Source organism: Diceros bicornis, chromosome 7, assembly GCF_020826845.1.
Source record: "Diceros bicornis minor isolate mBicDic1 chromosome 7, mDicBic1.mat.cur, whole genome shotgun sequence".
NCBI classification, from domain to species: Eukaryota; Metazoa; Chordata; class Mammalia; order Perissodactyla; family Rhinocerotidae; genus Diceros; species Diceros bicornis.
Genome location: NC_080746.1, coordinates 14,002,670 through 14,027,092, shown reverse-complemented (window position 1 = coordinate 14,027,092; position 24,423 = coordinate 14,002,670). Strand labels below are relative to the sequence as shown.

The following is a 24,423-nucleotide window of genomic DNA, read 5'->3' as shown; positions in this document are numbered from 1 at the left end:
TGGGACACTGCGAGACTGATCCAGACTTTCTAGGTTCCATGACCTGGGACATACTAGATTTTTTTGTGACTCAGCCCATGCCTCTTCCAGGGTGAAGCAGAACTCAGTCATTCCCAGGAATGTAAAAGAGTACCCTTAGCTCCCTGGGGCTTTGCTGGATGCTTTGCTTCCTGGGTGCTCACCCTCCCTAATTTCATTCTTTGCTTGGGATGGGGCTATGGTATTGACAGGGTTGCTCAGGATGTACAGGGAGCAGCCCCTTTTCCTTACGTGTCCTGTGTCTCTCAGATCCTGTTGTCTGTCCTTGCTTGGTATGTCATGTCTGCTGTCTCAGCTCATTCCACAGGAGAACTGTCCTCTTTTCTCAGCTTGTCATTTTGGAAGCAGCCTCCAGGAACTTTGCTGTCTCCCTCTCACTATGCCCCTACCTGCACCCCAAATCACTTAAAGAAAGCACCTTTCTTAGGAGAAGAGATCCAGCTGAAAAGTCCCCTAGTTTTCCGAAAACCCTGTATCTTGAGTGGCGTTGGAGAGTGAGGACTGAATTCCTGGATTCCTCCCTTCCCCGCCCCCCCCAACCCCCCAAGAAAAACCAGGGAGTTAGATTAATGAGTGGTGCCTGGCCAGTCGTCGCTTTGAGAAAGTTTGGTTTGTGATCCTGTTTCATTAGGCTGATTGGAGCAGCCGTCACTTGGAGGTGGAGTCCTCCCCAAGGGATTCCGTGTACAGTTACACTAGCTGTGCCGCCTGTGCATGCCCTTGCTCAACAGAAATGACCTCCCCTCACCCCCCTCCTAGCCCCCCGCTCCTCCTCCTTTTTTGTTTTTCTCCGGTGTCTCGCTTCCTCTCCTCTTTCCTTCTCCCTCCTACCTCTGCCTCTTCCTCCTGCTCTCTTCCTCCCTGCAGCGCCAAGCCGGCTCCCCAACCTGGTCTGCTGAACGCAAACCGCTGAGAGTTTGTCGAGCTGGCCCCTGGGGCCCCGGGCTGCCGCGCCCCGCTAAGGCAAAGACGCAAGCGCGCGAGGGAGAGACGCGGGCGCGCGAGGGGAGCCCCAGGAGGGCGGCTGGGTGGCTGGCAGGAGGCTCCCGCCGCGGACGGCCGGGAGGAGCGGCGCGCGCAAAAGTTAGCCTGCCGGCGGCCGCGCGCCCCACCGCGCCGCGTGCCCTCGCGCTCCTTCCTCGCTGCGCTCCGGGAGAGGCGCTTGCTCTTCCTGCAGCTCGAGCCCCGAGCGCTTCCCAACGTGAGAGGGCCGAGCGCGCCGCGGGCCAGGGGTGGGGAGCAGGACGCGGCGGGCAGGAGCGAGACGGCTGGCCGAGGGCGCCGAAGAAGCGCAGAGGCGACGGGGACCCATGCCGGCGGCCAACATGATGGAGAACCTGCAGCTGCCCGCCCTGCAGGTGCCCGAGCCGCAGGGCGCGCCCGAGGGCAGCCCGGTCTGGTCCAGCTCGTCGACCCCCACGCTCCGCCGCCGGCGCTTCAAGATGCGCCGCATGAGGAACGTGCAGGAGCAGAGCCTGGAGGCCGGGCTGGCCCAGGACCTGCCCGGTGTCTTGGCCCCTGGCAAGGAGTTTCTGCAGCTGCCGTCTATCGAGATTACGCCCTCCAGCGACGAGGACACCCCTTGGTCCAACTGCTCCACACCCAGCGCTTCCCCCCGCCGAAAACGCTTCCTTCTCCGCAAGTGGCTGAGGGTGAGGGAGCGGAAGGAGTGCAGTGAAAGCAGGTACGTCCCTGTTCCGCCCCCTGCCTTTTCCCCCATTTCCTCCTCCTCTTCCCTCGAGCCGTCCGGCGCCCCAGGGCATCCTAGCGGAATCTTCGACGAGGAATGCAGGAGCCCTTCATCAAGCACTGCGCCCGGCCCCGGAGTTAGTGGTACTTGAGCTTCCCCTCGCGTCACTCATCTCCCCAACCCAGCGCTAGGGGCCAGTGACTTTATATTATGTAACACATTTACATGGGGCCTCACGCTGCATTCTGTCTCATTTGATCCGCCCAGCAAAATGAATAATAAAAACCACAGCAGCTAATATTTATCCAGCCCTTATCATGTGCAGGTCATCATGGTGAATACTTCACCATCTATCTCCAAATTTAATCCTCACGAAAACTTTTTGAGATAGGTACTGCTATTATTCCCATTCAACAGATGGAGAGAGCAGAAGATGAAAGAGGTTAAGAGGATCCTCTACTTAGACTTATATTTCTGAGCTCCATTTCAATTTTTATAATGTTTTTGGCTACATCAGGTTGCCTTTCCTGGCCCACATGTTTAGAGGAGGTGGCAGAGTATTCATGTTAAGTGAGTCACATTTCCTATCACCAGGCCTAGGCCTGGTCCACACCACTGTGGTTTGTGCTAGCTACTTTTTTGCCTGGGTAGATGTGGCGTCTGAGTAGTGGGGGAAGACCGCTTTCCTTACGACTTGGTGTAGAAAAGCGTAGGGCAGGGGCTGACCCTGTGGCTCAAGCGGTTAAGTGCGCACGCTCCGCTATGGCGGCCCAAGCGGTTAAGTGCACACGCTCCGCTACTGCGGCCCAAGGTTCGCAGGTTCGGATCCAAGGAGTGCACCGACACAGCGCTTGTCACACCATGCTGTGGTGGCGTCCCCATATAAAGTAGAGGAAGATGGGCACAAATGTTAGCTCAGGGCCAATCTTCCTTGGCAAAAAAGAGGAAGATTGGCATCGGATGTTAGCTCAGGGCTGATCTTCCTCACATACGCAAAAAGAAAACCGTAAGAAAACCATGGGGCAGCTCCAGGGCAGCTCCATACAGCCTTGGCCAAGAGTTGTGTTTGAGCCAAACCCACTGTCTGGTGGAGGGGGGTGTGGAATCCTCGTTGGCTCATTGATACCATGCACCCTACTCATTTACTTCTAGACTCTAGGACCCTGTCTCTTAACAGTGGTTTGTGCTCTTATGTGGGGCAACTGAGTGACTGGCTACCTTCCCCAGGCCTCCTCCTCCCAATCTGCTCAATTTCATGCATTTCAATTCAACAAGTATTTATTGAATATTCTTATGAGCTCAGTCTGGTACCAGCTAGTGGTGATGTGGTTGTGGAGGGAGTAGGGGGACAGCTGGGTAGAATGGGGGGATGTGGAAGTTGAGAGGGAGGGTGGGAGGAGACTTGCATATGGAATGAAGACATGTGAGTTTCACTCATGTTGAGGAGATGGAACCACTGGAAGACATATACTATGTGTACCACCTACAAGAAGAGAGAGGAGGAAGTCTTCTGGAAGAGTCTCAAACCGTGACAAATACAGACAGGTAGTAGGAGACAGCAGGGAAGTGTGAGGTCATGGTCATGAGGTCAGGAAAAAGGAAGAGTATGGACAAAGGCCTAAGAGCAGGGTGAGCCATGTATCTTTGTTTTTTTTTTTTTTTTTTTGTGAGGGAGATCAGCCCTGAGCTAACATCTCTGCTAATTCTCTTTTTTTTTGCTGAGGAAGACCGGCTCTGAGCTAACATCTATTGCCAATCCTCCTCCTTTTTTTCCCCAAAGCCCCCCAGTAGATAGTTGTACGTCATAGTTGCACATCCTTCTAGTTGCTGTATGTGGGACACGGCCTCAGCATGGCCGGAGAAGCGGTGCGTCGGTGCGCGCCCAGGATCCGAACCCAGGCCCCCAGTAGCGGAGCACGCACACTTAACCGCTAAGCCACCAGGCCAGCCACGAGCCATGTATCTTTGAGGGGACGCTGAGGAGCTGGGCCATGTTATGCAGAAGATGAGCATGCTAAGCCTTCCAGGGTTTCTCTTCTGGTAGCAATGACTGGATGTGGTTTTCCCTGCAGGTGCAGATGGAGAGCTTTGTTCTGGGGCTTTTTGTGGCCCTGGGGATAACAGTTGGTTCTGTTCTGGTACTTCGCCTTGCTGCCTTTTCCACAGAGTAGAGGGAAGTGGGGCAAGCTTGGTGGGAGCTAATCTTGCACTAAAATAGTTTGTTACAGTTGGTCAGCTTTCCCCTCACATTTGACCTCACCCTATTTTGCGGCACCCTATTTTGACCTTGAGATTCTGCCACATATACTGAGGACAAAATATGGGGAAAAGAGCCTTGCTTTGCTGTCCAGGGTGGGAATGGGGTGGATTTGGTTAGATTTAAGGAAGGCTTTCCTGGTTTTGAGAGTTGTCTAAGAGTGTGGTAGATTCTTCATTTTTGTTGGAGCAGGGAACAGGAAGGATGTTCACTTCCTAGGAGCAGTTTAGGGCAGTTTTTAAATGGTGGCTCATTGGATTAGAAGAATAGATGTATATACAGGTTTCCCCTGCAATCCGACAATAGAGTGTTCCCCTGAAAACTTTCGTAAGCGGAAATGGCATAAAGTGAGGAAGCAATTGCTATTAATTTATATGGGAAAAATTTTGAGCATTCCCAGATCTAAAAAATAACCTACCAAATCATACCAAATAACACATAAAACCTAAAATAACACTAATATATAGTAAAAGCCGGAGTTATCTGATAAATACACAGCCTACATAAAGTAGAAATAATGTAAGTCTAGTGTAGTTTCGCTTACCTGAATGGGGAAGACAGGGAGCACACTGAAGGCTGAGAGGTGGTGGTCGTGATGATGGAGTATCAGGCCGAGTTGTTGGAGGTTGGGGTGGTGGGGTACCGGAGACTGCGATGTAGGAAAGAGAGGAAGAGGGTCATCTGTTAACATCTCAACATCGCCTGAATCCATCAGGGCAGGCAGATCACTACTGTCTACACGTTCTTCTGGGTCTGCCTGCCTCCATGTGGAAGGTCAAGGTTCATCGTCTGCTGTGGCTGATGTAGCTGGTGTGGCTGACGTGGAAGGCTTGAAATATAACAGTATGCTTGACTGCTTAGCCTTTATAATGGCTTGTTGCAAAACAAACACTAAACGCCATATTTGCCTTTTTTCGTAAAAGCGAAAAACTTCGATTTTTTGTGGTTAGCAAAAATAGGTACTAATGGAGGGCTTTCGTAAAAGCAAGATGGCTTAAAGTGAACTTTTGGATAGCAGGGGAAACCTGTATTTAGAAAAAGGCAGACTGGATTCAAACCCCAAATTTTCTGACTCAAATCTCTACTGTTAACCACTGTTATACTGCCTTCTGTTGGAATCTATCTAGATTGTGGCTAAAACAAAAACCCATCATTTTTAGGCCTTGGAATTAGAAGGCTTCTTGGAAAGAAAGGAAGCAATCAAGTGAGCAGGTGCATGTAGATGCCCAACAAGATTCCCTGAGAAGGAACTGGCGTTCAGAGGCAATAGAGCACAAAGAATATCGGACTTAAAGTCAGGATACTTAGGTTTTTAAGTTCTGTCATTTATTAGCTGTGGAACCTTGGGCACCTTACTTCACCTCTGTGTGTTTTGCTTTCTCTATTTGTGGAAGGGGAGATCTGGGGATTAATGGGAGGTCTCAAGAGTAACACACGTGAAAATGTTCTGTAAGCTCCCCCTTGCTGTGCAAGGGTGAAGGATTACTGTCCTTATTCTGTGAGTGTCTCACATGGAGTGGCTGTGTGCTTGGGAGTCTGAGGTTACACACTCATGTGTCCTGGAGCCGCACCTGGGTCTCTTCCCACATTACACGACTTGGAAATGACGACTGGAAAATGACTGCTCTGGTTTGGATTAGGGGGGATTAGCATACCAGGCCCAGCATGGCATCCTTCCTCTTCACATTCCCTACTCCAAATCAAACTCTCCATAATAGAGAAAAGCACCCCTCAGGCCTGCTATGGAGTTCTCTCTGATGTGGTAGAAGGCAAGGGGCCAAGAGGGCCACAGGTTATGGATTTTAACTGCACAAAGTTGAAATATAAAGAGGTTCAGGAGATCTCTTTGTTCTCCTTAACCCTAGGAAGAAAGAAGGGGAGAAAATGGTCAAGTTGGCATGGTTTGGGGATCCAGGGGCCTTGGGGTGCAGTACTGAAGTACTCCAAGTCCAGTCCTGTCTGGTTCAGCCTTGTATCTTCACTGTCTAGCACTGTACCTGGTTTTTCATGGTGATCCTAGATGTTTGTTGATGAATAAATTAATAATGAGTGAATGAATTATTCCTTTTTCTCTACTGTTTGGAATGGAATTCTCCTTATTCATGAGTCAGGGAAAATTTCCTGGAGGAGGTGAATCCAGAGAGAGGTTTTTTTTTTCAGCAGCTTTATTGAATTATAATTTACATGCCATACTGTTCACTCATTTTTTAAATGTATAATTCAGTAGTTTTTAGTATATTCACAGATAAGTGTAATTATCAAGTCAATTTTAAAACATTTTCATGACCTCAAAAAGAAACTTGTACCCCTATATGTCACCCCCAGTCCTCCTATCCACCATCCCCCCCAGCCCGAGGCAACCACGAATCTACTTTTTGTGGAGAGCTGAGTTTTGAATGGGAACCAAATGCCTATCATTGAAAGCAGTTTGGGTGTGTTGGCTTGAAGGTGGGGATGGATGACCAAGTGTGGTCTTGATGGGGAATGTGGGAAAATGAGGGTGGTGAGCTGATGGGCTGACAGACTGTGATTTATGCTGAAGAGTTTGAATTTCAATTAATCAGTCAGTCAACAAAGATGTATTGAGGTCCTATAGACAGTGTGCTTTATATACAAAGAGGATTCAACTCAGTGGAGAGCCTTGTAGGTTCCAGAACCTGGGAGAGACATGCTCAGAGTGGTATTTGAGGCAACTAATTCTTGCTGTTCTGTGTGAACTGGGTGGTGAGGTAGAGGCCCGAAGCCTTGCACCGTTCTTCCAGTGGTCTAGCTGGAAATTGTTGTCTTAGCCACCATTTAACATAAGATGGCATGGTTATTTTGCTGACCATGTTGCCCTCTGAGCTCCGTGAATAATGCAGCCTGAAGTTGATGGGCAAGCTCTTAGAATCAGTACCTGTGTGTCTCCCTGAATCCCTTGGCTGTATCTGGTTGTGGTGATCATTCAAAACTCAGACTGAGGATCACAGCTCTTCTCTGACCTGCTGGGTTATGGCAAGAAGTCAGAAATTAGATGGAGGGCCGGCCCCGTGGCTTAGCGGTTAAGTGCGGGCGCTCCGCTACTGGCGGCCTGGGTTTGGATCCCGAGCGCACAGTGACACACCGCTTCTCCGGCCATGCTGAGGCTGCGTCCCACATACAGCAACTAGAAGGATGTGCAGCTATGACATACAACTATCTACTGGGGCTTTGGGGGAAAATTAAATAAATTAAAAAAAAAAAAAAAAAAAAAAAAAAAGAAATTAGATGGAGCCTCAGCTTCCAGGATGGCATCCTGTCGCCATTCTCTGGAGGGGGAAGAGAAAGCTGACAAGGGGCAAGTGAGTAGGTGTGGATGGCTCACTGCAGGCTGTCTTTCTGGGGTCACAGAAGCACTTCTCTGTTTCTCCTCAGGGTGCTCTCCTCTTATCACCATTTGCGTCATGTTTCCCCTGGGCTATTCTGTCCCCTCTTCTGTATAACATACCTACCCGGTCATCACTGCTTACAGTCTAGCAGGCTGGCAGGTAGAGAGTCTTTTCAACCTGAAGCCCCAGGGTTTCTGCTCGGCTATACATCTGACCTCAGGTGGCGCCTCTCCCTGATTCTGCCCAGCCTGATGGGCCAGGTTATCTATCTGGTGCCAGCCTAGCTGGTGTGTGGGTTTGCAGGTAATGAATATACATCATTGGTATATTTATCTTGACTCTTCATCCCCTTCCTCTGACCTTTGGACGGATTCTTGCTTCCGGTTCAGCTCAGTTTCCAGGGGAGCAGGGGGCTGTGTGCATCCAGATGCTCTCCACATCAGCTCTGTGCGTACCCTGCCACGTATGAGAAACACAGGGAGTGTGGGAGAGAGAAAACGCACATCTTTCTTAACACAGAGCAACAAATGCAAAGGAGACCTGTGATTTATCAGCAGATTAAGTAAGTAATCGAGGCTGGATAAGGTTAAACTAGCAAAAACCTCTACCAGACCCATAATTCCTTGAAGGCAGGACTGCAGCGTCTTAACTCCCCAGGTTTTCTGCTAAGCGCCTTAAATACACAATCATGTTTAATCCTCACAACAAACCCCCCAGGTGGGTTTTATAGCTGAGGGACCTAAAGTTCAGAGATTAATTTGGTCCTGGTCAAACAGAAGCAAGGGTGAGATATGAACCACGTTCTCTGATTGCAGAACCTGAGCCCTTCACAGCTGCACTGGACTGTCTCCCCGGGGCCTGTAGACAGTCAGCCTTGAGTATTTGATGATGTAGATATGGTGTAGATGTGGAGGGGGAGGTTCTGAGGAAGGTAGTTTCGAGGTGGGGTGGATGGGAAGGCCGCTGAGGAGAAGTGGGTAGGGGTTGTGGGCACGCACTGCGATGTGTGAGGGTGGTGCTGACGGGCCTAAGTGAACTGCTCCGTGAGAAGCAGCCAGCCTTTGGCTGTAGATGTGGTTTCCCAGATTCAAACAGCTTATGGAAACTGAGAAGGTAGAGATGGAGTCCTGTGGGCCGATTCACACTGGCCAGGCTCCTCTGTGGGAGTCGGTATTTTGCGAGTTTCCATGGTGGTTGTGCACTCAGGGGGTGCCAGTTACGTGTCAGGCAAGACACTGGGATGATCATGGGGCGGATTAACAGGTGATAATCCTGTCCTGCTTGGTTAGTTTCTCCCAGGTGCTGTCTATCCACCAGTTGCTCTGCTGGTCACTGATAATTGCTTCTAGGGTAACTATGAAGTTTTCGTTAAGGCATCTGAATGGCTCTGCTACCAGTGGGGAATTTCCTTCCTGACCCCATGGGCTCGGGGCTGGTTGCTGTGTGTACAAGAGCTTTATGAAGTCCGAGAGCTTTTCATGGAGCCCTTGCCCTCTTGGGATTCTTTCCTCTGTAGCCCAAATCAGTGTGGTGACTCGCGGAGGGGCTGTTGTACCTGGTGTGAAGGAAGATATAGCTTTTTTAAAAAAGACTTTTTATTGATGTCATAATAGTTTATAACATTGTGAGATTCCAGTTGTACATTATTATTTGTCAGTCACCATATAAATGCGCCCTTCACCCCTTGTGCCCACCCCCAACTCCCTTCCCCCTGGTAACCACCAAACTGTTCTCTCTGTCCTTGTGTTAGTTTATATTGCACATATGAGAGAGGTCATACAGTGTTTGCCTTTCTCTGTCTGGCTTATTTCACTTAACATAATACCCTCTAGGTCCATCCATGTTGTTGCAAATGGGATGATTTTGTCTTTTTTTATGGCTGAGTAATAGTCCATTGTGTATATATACCACATCTTCTTTATCCAATCATCTGTTGATGGACACTTGTGTTGCTTCCATGTCTTGGCTATAGTGAATAATGCTGCAATGAACACAGGGGTGCGTAAGCCTCTTTGGATTGTTGATTTCAAGTTGTTTGGATAAATACCCAGAAGTGGGATAGCTGGATCATAAGGTATTTCTACTTTTAATTTTTTGAGCTATTTCCATACTGCTTTCCATGGAGGCTGCACCAGTTTGCATTCCCACCAGTGGGGAATGAGAGTTCCCTTTTTTCCACATCCTCTCCAACATTTGTTATTATTATTATTTTTTTGTGTGAGGAAGATCAGCCCCGAGCTAACATCCAATGCCAATCCTCCTCTTTTTTGCTGAGGAAGATTGGCCCTGGGCTAACATCTGTGCTCATCTTCCTCTACTTTTTATATGGGATGCCACCAGAACATGGCTTGACAAGTGGTGGGTCCTGGGATCTGTACTTGTGAACCCTGGGCTGCCGAAGCAGAGCGCACGTACTTAACTGTTGGGCCACCAGGCCGGCCACAACATTTGTTATTTTTTGTCTTGGTGATTATAGCCATTCTCATGGGTGTAAGGTGATATCTTAGTGCAGTTTTGATTTGCATTCCCCTGATGATTAGTGATGCTGAACATCTTTTCATATGCCTATTGGCCATCTGTATATCCTCCTTGGAAAAATGTCTGTTCATATCCTCTGCCCATTTTTTGATTGGGTTATTTGCTTTTTTGTTGTTCAGATGTGTGAGTTCTTTATATATTATGGAGATTAGCCCCTTGTCGGGTACATGGTTTGCAAATATTTTCTCCCAGCTGATGGGTTGTCTTTTCATTTTGATCCTGGTTTTGTTTGCCTTGCAGAAGCTCTTTAGTCTGATGAAGTCCCACTTGTTTATTTTTTCTTCTGTTTCTGTTGTCTGAGTAGACATGGAATTCGAGAAGATCCCTTTATGACCAATGACGAATAGTGTACTGCCTATATTTTCTTCCAGGAGTTTTATAGTTTCAGGTCTCATCTTCAGATCAAAGATCCATTTTGAGTTAATTTTTGTGTATGGCGAAGGCACATGGTCTACTTTCATTCTTTTGCAAGTGGCTGTCCAGTTTTCCCAGCACCATTTGTTGACGAAACTTTCCTTTCTCCACTGTATGTTCTTTGCTCTTTTGTCAAAGATTTGCTGCCCATAGATGTGAGGTTTTATTTCTGGGGTTTCAATTCTATTCCTTTGATCTGTGTGTCTGTTTTTGTACCAGTACCATGCTGTTTTGATTACTATCACTTTGTAGTATGTTTTGAAGTCAGGGATTGTGATGCCTCCAGCCTTGTTCTTTTTTTGTCAGGATTGCCTTAGCTATTCAGGGTCTTTTGTTGCCCCATATGAATTTTAGGATTCTTTGTTCTATTTCTGTGAAGAATGTCATTGGGATTCTGATTGGGATTGCATTGAATCTGTAGATTGCTTTAGGTAGTATGCACATTTTAACTATGTTTTTTGGAAGATACAGCTTTTAAATGTGTTGAGGGGGATCTGTGAACCTTTGCCCTGTGACTTTGGAACCTGAGGAATTTTCCTTCTCTCAGAGGAGATGGGAAAGCTTGCAGCAGGGATGCATAACAGAAAATCGAATATGGGCCTTCATGTAGGAGAAGGGAGGTGGGAGGCAGGATGGAGATGCTTTGAGCTGGTGAATAGAGATGTCAGGCAATGGCCTACCACCCCCTTATGCCACTGTGGGCAGCCCCATGCCACCTCCTAAAGATAGTCCTGGTGTCAAATAGTCTCCTTTGTTTTCAGACCATATGTCTGGATTTTCAATTCAGATAATATAGTTCAAAATCATCACCAGGAAAATGTGGCTCTGCCTTAGCTAAGACCAGTGGTGGAAGAGGAGAGGGAACAGGAAATCCGTGGCTCTTTCGAGGCCCTGAGACACTTTTTTTGCCAAATAACATGAAGCACTTTCTTCTGCATCTTTTGCACATACTCTAACTGGGTGGTGACTCTGGTTGTTCTACCCTGATTTGTAGATGAGATAAAGAAATAAGGTGATTAGGCACATCACGGTGGCAGATCTGGGTTATGGCCTGGAACTCAGACCTCTGACCTAAAGTCTGGGCCAGTTTTTAGCTGTCACATCTCTGGAGCATCTTCATTCTTTTTTAAGGTCTCTCCATATCAGTGTTGTGGTAATGGCTGTTCCCAGCCTGGTGCCTCTCACCTCCACAGTCTGACCACAGAGGTTTTTAGTCTTGCTGCTTCTGGTTAGAAGTTTAGTCAGGAAATGAGGGGGTTGAGTGAGGGGACTGAAAAAACAGTCAACAACTCACTTGGTTTTTCCCCTTTTTTTTTTTTTTGCAAGGATGGAAAAAGAATTTGCCTAGGGGCCTACTTTCGGGAAGGATGGGTCCCGCAACCCTTGCACTATAGGCCCCAGCAATTAGGAAAATACAGAAAGACAACTGACCATTAGTTTAGTGACACATTTTTGAGTCTCTCCAAGGGTCTTCCAGCTTGTTATCTTAAAAGAAATTTTTACATTACAAAAGTCAGTTGGGCCGGCCCTGTGGCTTGGCGGTTAAGTGCGAGCTCTCCGCTACTGGGCTACTGGCGGCCCGGGTTCGGATCATGGGCGCGCACTCACACACTGCTTCTCCGGCCATGCTGAGGCCACGTCCCACATACAGCAACTAGAAGGATGTGCAGCTATGACATACAACTATCTACTGGGGCTTTGGTGGGGAAAAAAGGAGGAGGATTGGCAATAGATGTTAGCTCAGAGCCGGTCTTCCTCAGCAAAAAGAGGAGGATTAGCATGGATGTTAGCTCAGGGCTGATCTTCCTCACACACACACAAAAAAAGTCAGTGACTATTGTGTGTGTAATAAAATGGCTAGTTAATATAAAAATGTTGGATAGTAGGTAAGAGTAAAAAGCTCATCACTTTGCCATGCTAACCCAACCTGTTAGTAGCAGATTTGGTGTATTATCTCCCAGAACTTTTTCCTTTTCAGCTTTTCTTTTTAATTGAGAGACTTTTCTTTTTCTTCGGCCCTTCTGTACCTGTAGAAGGTAAGGGAGAACATAGGTGTGTGGGTTGAGGACAGGTAAGTGTGTAAAATAAGGAAAAAAAACAATTTCCGAAGCACTGTTTCTGGAGGAGCCATCAGGACGAGATACTTCTCCAAAATGGGTTAAGAGCCCTCTCATCAAAGAAGATGCCAGTTAGCCTTGTCCTCATGTTCTCCATGACCCAGGCTTCTACGTTGGTGCCAGTCTGACCCCTCAGAGCAATCTGCTTTGATCTGGCAAGCATTTGTTTTCTAGCTGGGTCATTACACTCTGAAGCTCTTTCTGGGCTTTTTGTTGATTCTCAGAGTTGGATGGAGTGGCGGTAATAAAGGTTTCTCTGAACAGGGTGGAGCTTCTCCTGAGAACAGTTTGCCCTGAGCTTGGGTGATAACATGAGTTTTCTCTATCTGTGTCAGTGATGAACCACATGTTCCTGAAGTGTGAAGATCTCACTTTTTAAAAAAACGACCCCTGGAAAGAGGATTGTGTCACCTCTCTTACTTCTGTGTTTTCAAATCGTAGTATTCAGAAAGTTCTATCTAAGATCTAACTGAAATCCCCCATGGTACAATTCAAACTGATTTTCTCTTGTTTTGTGCTCAGTGAAGAAGAGAGAATATCTGGCCATTGTCCTTTGGGAATATTACTTCAGAGACTCATAATAGTAACTTGCGCTGTTCCTTCTAGATTCTGAGAGGAGTCCTGGTTTTATACACCAATTTCTTGGATCTCGCTGGTTCTCCAGTGGGGGCTGTGGAGCCTGCGGACTTAGTGGAGGAATTGGCAGTCACACATTGAGAAGACAGAGCTAGTCTTAGAAGTGAGCAGAGTAGAAAGTAGCCCGGCCATTCAGAAAGTTCTTAGGAACACTGAGAGATTCCTTTCTCTCTGAATTGCCTTCTCCATGCTTGGATTGCTTCCCCAAATGCCTCTATCAGTTGACGTGCCTTTTGTTTAGCAGTCAGAGAGATTAGGCTTGAACAGGAGATGTAGTTCTTACAATTCAGCAAACATTTACTGGGCACTGCAGGGAATCAGGTGCTGTGCTATCTGCTTGGGATACCCAGATCAATACAAATGGCCCCTCCATTGAGGAATTTACAGCCTGTGTGGGAGATCAACATGTAAAAGATAATTTCAGTAGATTATGGAATTTAGACTAAAGCAGAAAAAAATAGGTCTGAGGAAAAGATCTGCTGGGAGGGAGAGGAGAGGAGGTCCTGGGATTTCACCACTGCATTGCCTTCCTGCTCTCACACTCGGCTGCCACCTGTTAATACCTACTGTTCTGGTTCTGCATCTTGCTCAGAGAATCTAATCTTCATGGTGGATAGGATTTGTGGGGTCATTTCAAGTTTGAGCAAATGGAGAAGTCCAAGGCCATGAGGCTGTTCAGTGGCAGAGATGGCTCTAGAATTCAGGTCTTCTGCAAACTGACTAAATGTTCAGCCCATCCCATGTCCTGGAGAGCCCATCATGGCCCAGGCTGGAGCCGTATCTTCCATCAGTGAACCGGGGAAGCTCAGGCAGGCCTCGTCTGTCTTTGGAGGCTGGTGATGTTTTTTCCTAGAAGGACTGCCCCAGCATCAGTCCAGGGGACCATCTGAGGCAGCAAGGGATGGAGGCTCTGGTTCTGTTCATTTTCTCACTGTGTGGCCTGGGCAGGTCACTCAATCTCTCTGGGCCTCGCTGTCTTTCTCATTTGTAAAATGGACAGTATGCATTTCTTCATCATCTCGTAAGGCAAAATTAAGTAGATGTGTCTGAAGAATTATGCTAATATTATTAGTTAATACAAGTGACATTTTTTTGCTGGTCTTGAGGCCTCTGAGTCTGCTCCTTTGGTTAGTGTAAACTGGAACAGTAGTTTGTTTCTTTGATTATGAGATATCACTTTTCTGATCTATTGATAGGAGCTGAAAATGAATTTTTATAATTTGTAGGCTGCTCTTGTCTGTCTGTTTCTTCAATGTTGGTCTGCTTAAGGTTTTGACCCCGGGCTTCTCATTTCTCCTCCCCTCTCCCTCCCTTTCCCTCTTTTTCCTCTGCCTCCTTCTAAATCTACATACTATCCTTGGGCTATTTCATCTACTCTCTTGACTTTGATTATTCCTATATGATGATGACTCTCACATTTATATCTCAGACCTCATCTCTTTCCTGAGCCTTAAGCTCATACCTCCAGCTGGCTAATGGGCATTTGCTTTGGGATGTTCTTCAAAACTCAGCTTGTCTGTCCATAATTGAACTCATCATCTTTCCTTTATAACCAGTTCCTCTCGCTCTGTTCCTTGTAGTGGGGATTGGTACCCTTCGATTTCACAAGGCTCCCCTCCCTCGGGAGAGAATGTTCTTCTAGTCTGTCTTCTCATCTCCAGCACCCTTGCCCCTCTGTGGGCCATCAGCATCTCTCATGTATATTATTGAAGCATCCTGCTAACTGGTCTCCCTGACTACATTGCAGCCCGTCCCCGTTAATCCTTCGCTCTGCCGCCAGTGTGGTCTTCATGACCTCCCTTCTGCTGCTGCTCCTGCTTTGTTTACTGCTGCTCCCAGTACTCGGCCTCCAGCCAGAGTCACCTTGCAGGGCCTTGAATGGGATGTTTTCTTTTATTCCAGGTCTTCACGGACCTTGTTCCCGCAGACAGGATTCCTCTTTTGTATCGCTGACCCGCTTTGCCTTCTTTGCTTCTGTTCTTCTTTTCCTTTTGATCTTAGCTTGGTTATCCGTTCCTCTAGGAAGTATTTTCTGACTCAGCCAGTTATTACATCTGTTTGCCTAAACTGTGATTACTTGGTGACATTGTATCTTTTACTGGGTCATAAGCTGTAAGGGCAGAATTTATTTTATTCAGTGCCTGCTAAGCTCTTTGCATGGAACACAGTAGGAGCTCGATAAACATGTATTTAGGGAATGAAGAAATAAATAAATAAGTGAAGGACTATAAGGAAATTTGATTTTCATGGAATTCTATTATAAATCGTTTTGCAAAGCAGGAAGTCCTTTTGAAGCTGAATAATTACTCCCTCATATGCCATTTATGTAAATCTGGATTATTATGTATTGGCTTGTTTGTCTGTTTTAAGCCCATTGGTTTTTTTTTGTGTGTTTTCCTTTGTGCTGTCTCTGCCTTCCATCAGACTGTAAGTGCCCAGAGACCAGAGCCTGCTCTTCTTCTAAGGGTGGTCTCTATTCAGGGAGTCAAATTTGGCATAGTTAGGTGGAGACTGGGTGCCCTTTCCCAAAAAGAGGCCCCAGAGAGCACGAATACATCGGGAGCAATATTTTAGCGGATAGTCTACCTGGGGCCCAGGTACAGTCTGCAAATAGCCTTTTCCCACCAAAGACCCGTGGCAGCTTTGAAGGGTGTTTTTATTTTTGGAGCCGTGGTTGCCATGGTAACATGGTACTTTTTCTAGTCTTCTGATTCCAGGGCAGGGCAACAGTTCTTCCTCTTGTAGGAGAGAAGGATTTTGGAATAGATGCATCCTTCCTTCTACCCTTTTTTCTCCCCGATTTAATCAAATATTTATTGAGCACATATCGTGTGCCAGGTACTGTTCTAGACACCAGAAATGATAGTGAACAAAATAGTTTCTGCCCTGGTAGAGCTTACACCCTAGTGGGTAGAGAGACAGGAAGCAAATTAACAACGCAACATTGACCCCTGTTTATTTATTTATTTAAAGATTTTATTTATTTTTTCCCACCAAAGCCCCAGTAGATAGTTGTATGTCATAACTGCACAACCTTCTAGTTGCTGTATGTGGGACGCGGCCTCAGCATGGCCGGAGAAGTGGTGCGTTGGTGCGCGCCCGGGATCCGAACCCGGGCCGCCAGCAGCGGAGCTCGCGCACTTAACCGCTAAGCCACGGGGCCGGCCCTGACCCCTGTTTATTTAAAAGCATGTTACTGGGACACATCACCAAAAGGGAATTAGTTTGTTTTCTAAAATTCGGAAATTAGGAGTTGTAAAAGCAATGTTTTTGCCCTGCTTTGAAGAGAGATAAGAATGGGGGAGGACTTGGGGGCTGAATGTGGGAGGCTGACTCCCTCCCATTGATGGTAGGACTTAATTGAATTGAGTGTGGGCATTTTGGTATGCAGAGGCATTTGTTACTCTGACATCTTCCAAGTGAAGCTGAGTCTCTCTCTGCAGCTGTCAGATACCAGAGCAGTTGTTCTCCCGGTGTTTTGCTTCCTTCCTCCTCTTAGCTGTAGGGGAAGCAAAGAGCAACAGGCTGCCCATAGAAATGGCCCTTCCTCATGCAGCGTAATGACAGCCTTGAAGGCAGCCGTGAATGCTATTTATTGAGCTGCTATAGAGAGTGGAGCTTTGAACTGGGAGCTGGCTGGAAGCGGGGGATACAGAGGAAGAGGAGACACTGACACCTGCCATGGGAGCTTCCAGTCAGAGTGGCAGAGAATGGTGCCCACGTGGACACAAATGAAAACAATGCTGGCAGTAGCAATTTATCATAATCTCTCTCTTTTTTTTTGTGAGAAAGATCAGCCCTGAGCTAACATCTGTGCTAATCCTCCTCTTTTTGCTGAGGAAGACCGGCTCTGAGCTAACATCTATTGCCAATCCTCCTCATTTTTTTTCCCCAAAGCCCCAGTAGATAGTTGTATGTCATAGTTGCACATCCTTCTAGTTGCTGTATGTGGGACGCTCCTCAGCATGGCCAGAGAAGTGGTGCGTCATTGCGCGCCCGGGATCTGAATCCAGGCCACCAGTAGTGGAGCGTGTGCACTTAACCGCTAAGCCACAGGGCCGGCCCCTATCATAATCTCTTAATTTGAGTAGCCCTTTATCCTTTGCAAAGTGATTTTCCAGGCCATGGGCTCCGGGAAGGTGGGCACAAAATATAATTCTCCTTGTATTTGCCCCAGCACATGCCATAGTGCCCGGCACACACTGAGCCTTCAAATAACATGCTCATGGTCTGACGATCCATTACTTCATTTGTTCCTGTGTCCCATATGGCAGGTGAAATGAGTATGTCTGCTTGGCACTTAAGGAAATTGAAATTTTGGAACATGCCCACATCCATACAACTAAGTAATGATGGAAACTTGACTCAAAAAGAGGTGGTGTGTGGGGCTGGCCCGGTGGCTTAGGGGTTAAGTGCGCGTGCTGCGCTACTGGCTGCCCGGGTTCGGACCCAGGGTGCGCACCAACGCACCGCTTGTCGGGCCATGCTGAGGCCGTGTCCCACATACAGCAACTAGAAGGATGTGCAGCTATGACATACAACTGTCTACTGGGGCTTTGGGGGAAAAAAAAAATAAATAAATAAATAAAATGCACAGGAAATGGAAAACGAAGACCAAACATTATAGGCAGCTGTTTCAGCATGCCTCCGTTCTTTAAAGCAGCAGCCCCTGTGAAAAGCCTTGACTGGATTTTTACCTCCCCTTGATCCCCTTCCCATTTGGAGGGACATATTAAACATTCAGGCTGGCACCATGAGGAGAGTCCAAATTCCTCACACACTTACAGCTTGGCTGCTGTGTGCTGGCCGCTGAGCTTTGGCTGGCCTCTGCTCTTGAGGGATTTACTCTAGTTTATTTATTGTCCATCCATTCATTTGTTCAGCAACAGATTTTTATTGCGCATCTATTAGGCAGTCAATATAAATCATACAAATAAATGTAAAATTTAAAAATGTGCAAGTACATCCAAGGAGGGGACAGCAATAACTGTTAGGTTTGGTGATCCTGGTAATGGGCCAGCTCTTGCTGTGAAGGACATCCTCTCCAGTAGAAGACCTTCCTTAGGAAGTGGTGTTATGTCTTAGGAAAGCAGAAGCAATTTTGTCTCAACATAGGGCCTAGTTCATTCATTTCTCAGAATAGGCCAAGATGGCCCGTGCTTTGTTGACTGGGAAATCCTGGCCCTGAGCATGGGGTAACCAGGCCTTTTGCTTCTCTTCTCTTTTTCTGCTAGATGTGGGACCGTTGAATTTCCCTTTGGTTTCTCCCGAAGAGGATGGGCAATGGAAACCCAAGTTGTGTGTTGTTTCTCACAAACACCGTGGTTGCAAAGGACTCAAAATTATGCATTTTGGGGTCATTATCTGTGCATTTTTCTGACCTTATCCCTCATAGCCATGGAAAATCTAGAGCCCTGGGACATCTGCCTCCAGTTGCCTACTAGGTTAAGGCCCCTTTAGGTGACAGATGGTGTTTGGAAATAATTCAATTTCACTGTCTTAATCAGCTCAGTAGTATCCTCAGAGAGTTAGTAAGAAACGGTTGGCACTATGCAGATAACTCCAAACACACTAGTCCAGGTTAGGTGGATAGGTACTGAAGAATGAATGAATGAATGAATGAATGACTCAATAAATAAACTTTTAAAAATAAATATGTTAGTTTAATATATATAAATATTACATATGTATCTATGTGTCTGTGTATATATTTTTTACCCCTGGATATCCCCTGGCACAGGTGAGGTGCTCTTTGGCCATGGGATGGTGACTCAGCAAATATAAGCAAGAAATTTTAATTTTCCTATTGAAATGTGCACATTGCATATTGCCTTGTTTTGGTGTCAGCAGTTGGGTTAGATCCATCCAGCTCAGGGAGGCTTGGCCTGCCCTGTTCTAGGTGAGGACAGGGTAAGCCCAGTTGGGGCAGAGTGGTGGAGCGTCCAGAGTCACAGGTGGCTACTTATCGTGAATTTGAGAGTGACTGGGGACAGCTGAGAAATAGAATGTGCTTCTGCCTCTGCCAAGGCTGTTCATCTTTGCAAAGTACTGTCAGTAGCTGCCTGGGCCGACACTTCCTCACCAGCATAGATGACTTCTCAGTGGCTGCGTTTGATTTTTATTCCAGTTGCAATTTCCAGCCTGCTTTTGTGGAGTAAAATTCCAGCCTGGAGAAAGTTTTCTTCCTTCAGTCTGCTTTGCATCATCAGTTTCCTCCTACATAAATGGAGGATCATGATAATACCTACCTTGTAGGTTGGTTTGAAGGTGGAATAATACAGGTACGGCGCCTCTCAAAGTGCCTGATGCACAGTAGGTGCTCACTTTGTGATTACTTCCTTTTTTCTCTCCCCTTTAAATTAAAGAGGTATTTTTGTATTGGTAGCCTTTGGGGCCAAGCTTATCTGATCCGAAGGGCAGGCCCTGGGGCTTGCGGTTGTTCATCATTGCAGCGTCTTTGCTGAGTCATCTGGGTTTGGCAGACCTGGAAAAAATAGTGGTACAGAGAGTGGTTAGGGCTGTGTGTGAGGCAGTCTGTGTTGTTTCTTAGTATTTCCTGGTGCCTGGTCCCCCTTCTCATGGGTAAGGGAGGGGGACAAGTAACCAGTCGTGGGGGTATCATTATGTGTGTCTGGCCTGGTGCTGGCTTTTCTGTGATATGGCTTCATGAATCTTTGATTAGTCAGTACTGCCATCAGGCTCTGTGGAGGACTCTAAATGAATGGAGGGCAGGATTGTCTTCTGAGTTTGAGATGAGTGGCATTCTTTGATATGAGGTGTAATTAGGAGAGAAGAGGCTCTTGGTGCTAGGGAGAAGATGCAGAATGAGAACTTTTAGAAACATGAGAAGAACTTATGAAAAAGAGCCAAGGTAAGATTTAAAGGCAGTCTTTGAGAGGGGTAGGAGGCATTTGTGAGATTAGGATTGGTTTTGTGTGTATTCTGCAATTGCTTATTCCATCTTTCATGAGACTATTTGTGGAACTAGGTACATGTAATTCTTATATTTGGAGAAATACTTTAACTTGTCATATCTGAATACTTTCTGGGCACTTAAGTCTTATATTAGTGAGAGTATTGTGATCTGCTTTATCCCTGTCAACATCAATGATAAATATTATTTGAGTATGTACTTTATAAGAGCCATGTTTAATATTTAGGAACGTAGGGAAGCAAATGTTTGTCTGTTTTTTGTCTCAGTATATAGAATCTCAGAGATATAGAATAAAAGGAAAAATATTTGATTAAACTATAATCTGTGTTTCCCTATGACTAGCTAGAGACTCATTAGGATGAACTAAAATCAAAACAGAATTCACTAGAGTCTTCCTCTGAGTTCCCTTCCAAATTAAAAATGCATGGGGGACCCTTCTGATTATATCCATTCACATTCAATCAATCATTCATTCTGTCAGCATTTGTTATACAAACTGCTGCACTAGTCACTCAATACAGCCCAGCTGGTAAAGTCGTAGACTCTGGAATGATCTGCATGGATTCAGGTCCAGGCTCTGCCACTTATTATCGATGTAACCTTAACATATATTTTAGCTTTTTTGAGACTCATCCCCAATTTTATTGTCTTCATAATACTTTTTACTTTAGAAATTATCGTATTCTTTTGTCTCTTTGTTGATGGTCTGTCTCCCATCTCTGCATCCCTGCTGCTAAAATGAATTTGAGGTCCTTAAGAGCAGGGCCCTTGTCCACTACTGTGTCTCCAGGGGTTAGAACAGAGCTGGTACCTAGAAAACACTCAACAGCAGCACATGACACACACGTTTTGTGGAATGAACAGCTGTTAGCAGTTGTCCTCGTTATGAGCGATAGACCAGGGTCTAAGAAAAAAATGTAAGATACCTTCTCTACCCTCTGGGAGTTTCTGTACTTGTACCTGAAGGGCAGCATGGTGTTGTGGGCAGAACTCTGCTCTGAGAGTCGGCCGACCTGAGTTTTATTCTTTGCAGTGCTATTAAATACCTCTGGCTTTACTCATGTCTCTTCTTTGGCCTTTGGTTTCCTGTTCTGAAAGGGAAAGAATTAGACTAGGTTATCTTTTAGGCCTCTTCCTGCTGTAAGGGTTGGTCCATGATTTTCTTACAAGAATTACAGACTGTGATAAAATGATAAGCTGGAAACAGAATAACAGTAAAATGAAGGAGGGATCAAAAAGTCCACACAGGAAGTGAGCCAGGAAGTCACATTTCTTTGTCTCTGTACCAGTGAATTGCCTTTCCGGTGTCTGAACCACAGTTGTTTTCAGGTTGCTGTTCTCAAGTTGCCATTCTCGTCTCCCCACCGACCAGCTAATGCCACCTCGCCCTCCTGGTTCAGTTCACACGGCTTCCTTCTCTGCCAATCACTTAGCTTTCAAACTATTTTCCTGGAAGATTTCCTTACTTCATTAAACCTTAGCTTCATTGCACTTTTAAGGTCAGTAGGGGCCTTTGTGATCGTAGCACACTCAGTTCACTTTACAGATAAACAAAGTGAGGTTCAGGATGGTGGTGCTGCTTTCTCTGTCTTCTGCCGAGTCAGTGGCAGAGCCAGAGCTAGACCCGGACTTCTGAGCCCAGTTCCAGTGCTCTTGTTCCACTGTACTCTTGCTCTATTTTCCGTATATATATATATATATATATTTTTTTTTTTTTGTGAGGAAGATCAGCCCTGAGCTAACATCCATGCAAATCCTCCTCTTTTTTTGCTGAGGAAGACTGGCCCTGAGCTAACATCCTTGCAAATCCTCCTTTTTTTTTGCTGAGAGAGACTGGCCCTGGGCTAATATCCATGCCCATCTTCCTCCACTTTATATGGGACGCCGCCACAGCATGGCCTGACAAGTGGTGCATCGGTGCACGCCCGGGATCCAAACCCTGGCCGCCAGCAGCAGAACGTGCGCACTTAACTGCTACGCCATGGGTCCAGCCCCATATATTTTTATTTTTAATAAGTGAGTGTTATGTTATGCATGACTCCAAGACGAGTTCCCTGAAATCTTCTCATAACCCACTTTTGCAGCCCTCCTGCTCTCGCTCCAGGTACAAGGCTCGCTGAAGATTTGCTACAGACTTATCTAACCATTAGTTGATGAAGGTGGTAGTAATTCACTAGTCAGCAAGTATTTGTTTTGCACTGTGCTAAAGTGGTGGGGATACCAACGAAGGAGCTAGAACTGCCCCCAGGGGCTGGCAAGCAGAGGAAGTGGGACATCCTAGATTTCTCCCTCACCTTCTCCCATCACCTGCAGTCAGGCACCTCTTAAATCTCTCCATCCTCATTCCACTCCCTTAGCTTGAGCCTTCCTCCTCTCTGCTCTGTTGAGAGGGCTTCCTTATAGGCCTCCCACTTACCGCCTCTACTTTCTTCTAATAAACAAATCACTCCCCGGTTCAGAATTCTTCAGTGCCTCCTCATCACCTACAGGATGAAATTCAGTCTCGTTTCTGGGACCCACGTGGCGCTTCATGATGCAGACTTTGCTTACTTGCCCACATTCATCTCTTGCCATTCCCACCTTAGCCTTCGTGTCTCCAGCATCATGGAGCTCGAAGTCTTAACTGAGCATGCGCCTCTTTTCATGCTTCTGTGTCTTGGCATGTGCCAGTCCCTCCGCTTGGAATACAGGCTGCTTAGGAAAATTGTACTTATCTTTTAAATGTCCACTCAAATGCTTCCTCCTGGGGCCAGCCCAGTGGCATAGTGGTTAAGTTCGCGTGCTCCATTTCGGGGGCCCGGGGTTGGCAGGGTCGAATCTTGGGCGGGACGTACGCGCATTTATCAAGCCATGCTGTGGCAGGTGTCCCACATATAAAGTAGAGGAAGATGGTGGATGTTAGCCCAGGGCACACCTTTCTCAGCAAAAAGAGGAGAATTGGCAACGGATGTTAGGTCAGGGCTAATCTTCCTCACCAAAAAACCCCACTAAAACCCAAAAAACGAACAAACAAAAAATGCTTCTTCCTCAGTGAAGCTCTGTCTGTAGTCTCATGCAGCCCCAAGTGTTCTTTCTCTTGTATGGATGCTGTGCTTTGTATATACACTTCCAGGGCCCAGCCCTGTGGCCAAATGGTTCAAGTTGCGTGCTCTCTGCTTCGGCGGTTCGGGTTTGCAGGTTTGGATCCTGAGCGCGGACCTACTCCACTCACCAGCCATGCTACGGCGGTGTTCCCCCATTCCACGCTCCGTGAAGCAATTATCTTATTGTATGTAATCTCATTATTCAATGGCATGTCTCTATCTTCACTGGAGAGTAAACTCCTTAAGGACAGAATGTCTCTTTCTCTCTCTTTTTAAACCTTTGTGTTCCCTCAGGTGGAGCCTGTCACAGAGTAGGTCCTCTAGACATGCTTGTTAAATGAGAGTTGTGATTTCATTAAGTACTATTGAAATTAAGCCAAGGGCAGATTTTTTTTTTTCTCAGGAGGGAACAGTCATTTCAAATGCTGTAGAAATGTCAGAAAGAGTTGGGATAGGAAAGAAGTCTATTAGGCAGTCGTTGGTGACCTTTGACAAGAGAACAGTGTGCATCAAGCAGTAGAGATGGAAGCATGATTGCAGGGGGTGAAGAAGTGAATGGAGAGGACATAGATGCAGCTGGTGGAGATCACCACTTAGAGGAGGGAAATGAAAGGAAAGAGAAAAAGGCGGGTAACTTCAACACGCGAAGAAGTATGGTGAAACCAAAAATAGTCTGTGCCCATTTGCAGTGAATATTTGCCCTCTTGGGGCAACTGGGCATTACAAATACCAGTTTATCTCATCAAAATGAGGCTCTCTCTCAGCTGAGCTCAGGAATGGAGCCTGCCCACTGCAAGGTCACTCATTCCTTTCTCACTAAAATCGCCCTGAGACGAAAATGGATATAAAGAAGAGCTTGAGGGGTTGGCCAGTTGGCACAAGCGGTTAAGTGTGCTCGCGCTCTGCTGCGGCGGCCCGGGGTTCGCTGGTTTGGATCCCGGGCGTGCACCGACGCACCGCTTGTCAAGCCATGCTGTGGCGGCGTCCCACATAAAGTGAAGGAAGATGGGCACAGATGTTAGCCCAGGGCCAGTCTTCTTCAGCAAAAAGAGGAGGATTAGCACGGATGTTAGCTCAGGGCTGATCTTCCTCACACACACACAAAAAAATTAAAAAAAAAAAAGAAAAGAAAAGTGACCATGAGTGATGTATACCTTATCAGAAGGTTGTCAAGGTACTTGGCAGAGAAGATATGGCATTTAATCCTGTGTGGAAAATGGTATTGTGGAAACAGATCAGGCCATTACACCCAGATGTCCTGGCTCTAAGCAGTCAGTGCTGTTATTTCTTCCCAGGCCCCTGAGGGGCTCTCTGTGAGTTGGTAAATGACCAAAGTTCTTGGTTAGGACTGTTTGTTTTCTTCTAATT

General features: G+C 46.6%; 1 protein-coding gene across 6 annotated transcripts in view; it reads left to right on the top strand.

The window, feature by feature from the left end:
• GRAMD1B (GRAM domain containing 1B) overlaps positions 1–24,423 on the top strand; it is a 234,389-nt gene that overhangs the window by 64,947 nt on the left and 145,019 nt on the right. For 5 of the 6 annotated variants that reach the window (XM_058544965.1, XM_058544963.1, XM_058544966.1 and 2 more), the window contains exon 1: positions 1,045–1,723. The exons of the other annotated variant lie outside the window; for it this stretch is intronic. In XM_058544965.1, the coding sequence (XP_058400948.1) occupies positions 1,350–1,723 (374 nt within the window). In that variant the 5' untranslated portion in view covers positions 1,045–1,349. Of the gene's footprint in view, positions 1–1,044; positions 1,724–24,423 lie in introns of those variants that run through there. 6 annotated transcript variants of the gene reach the window in all.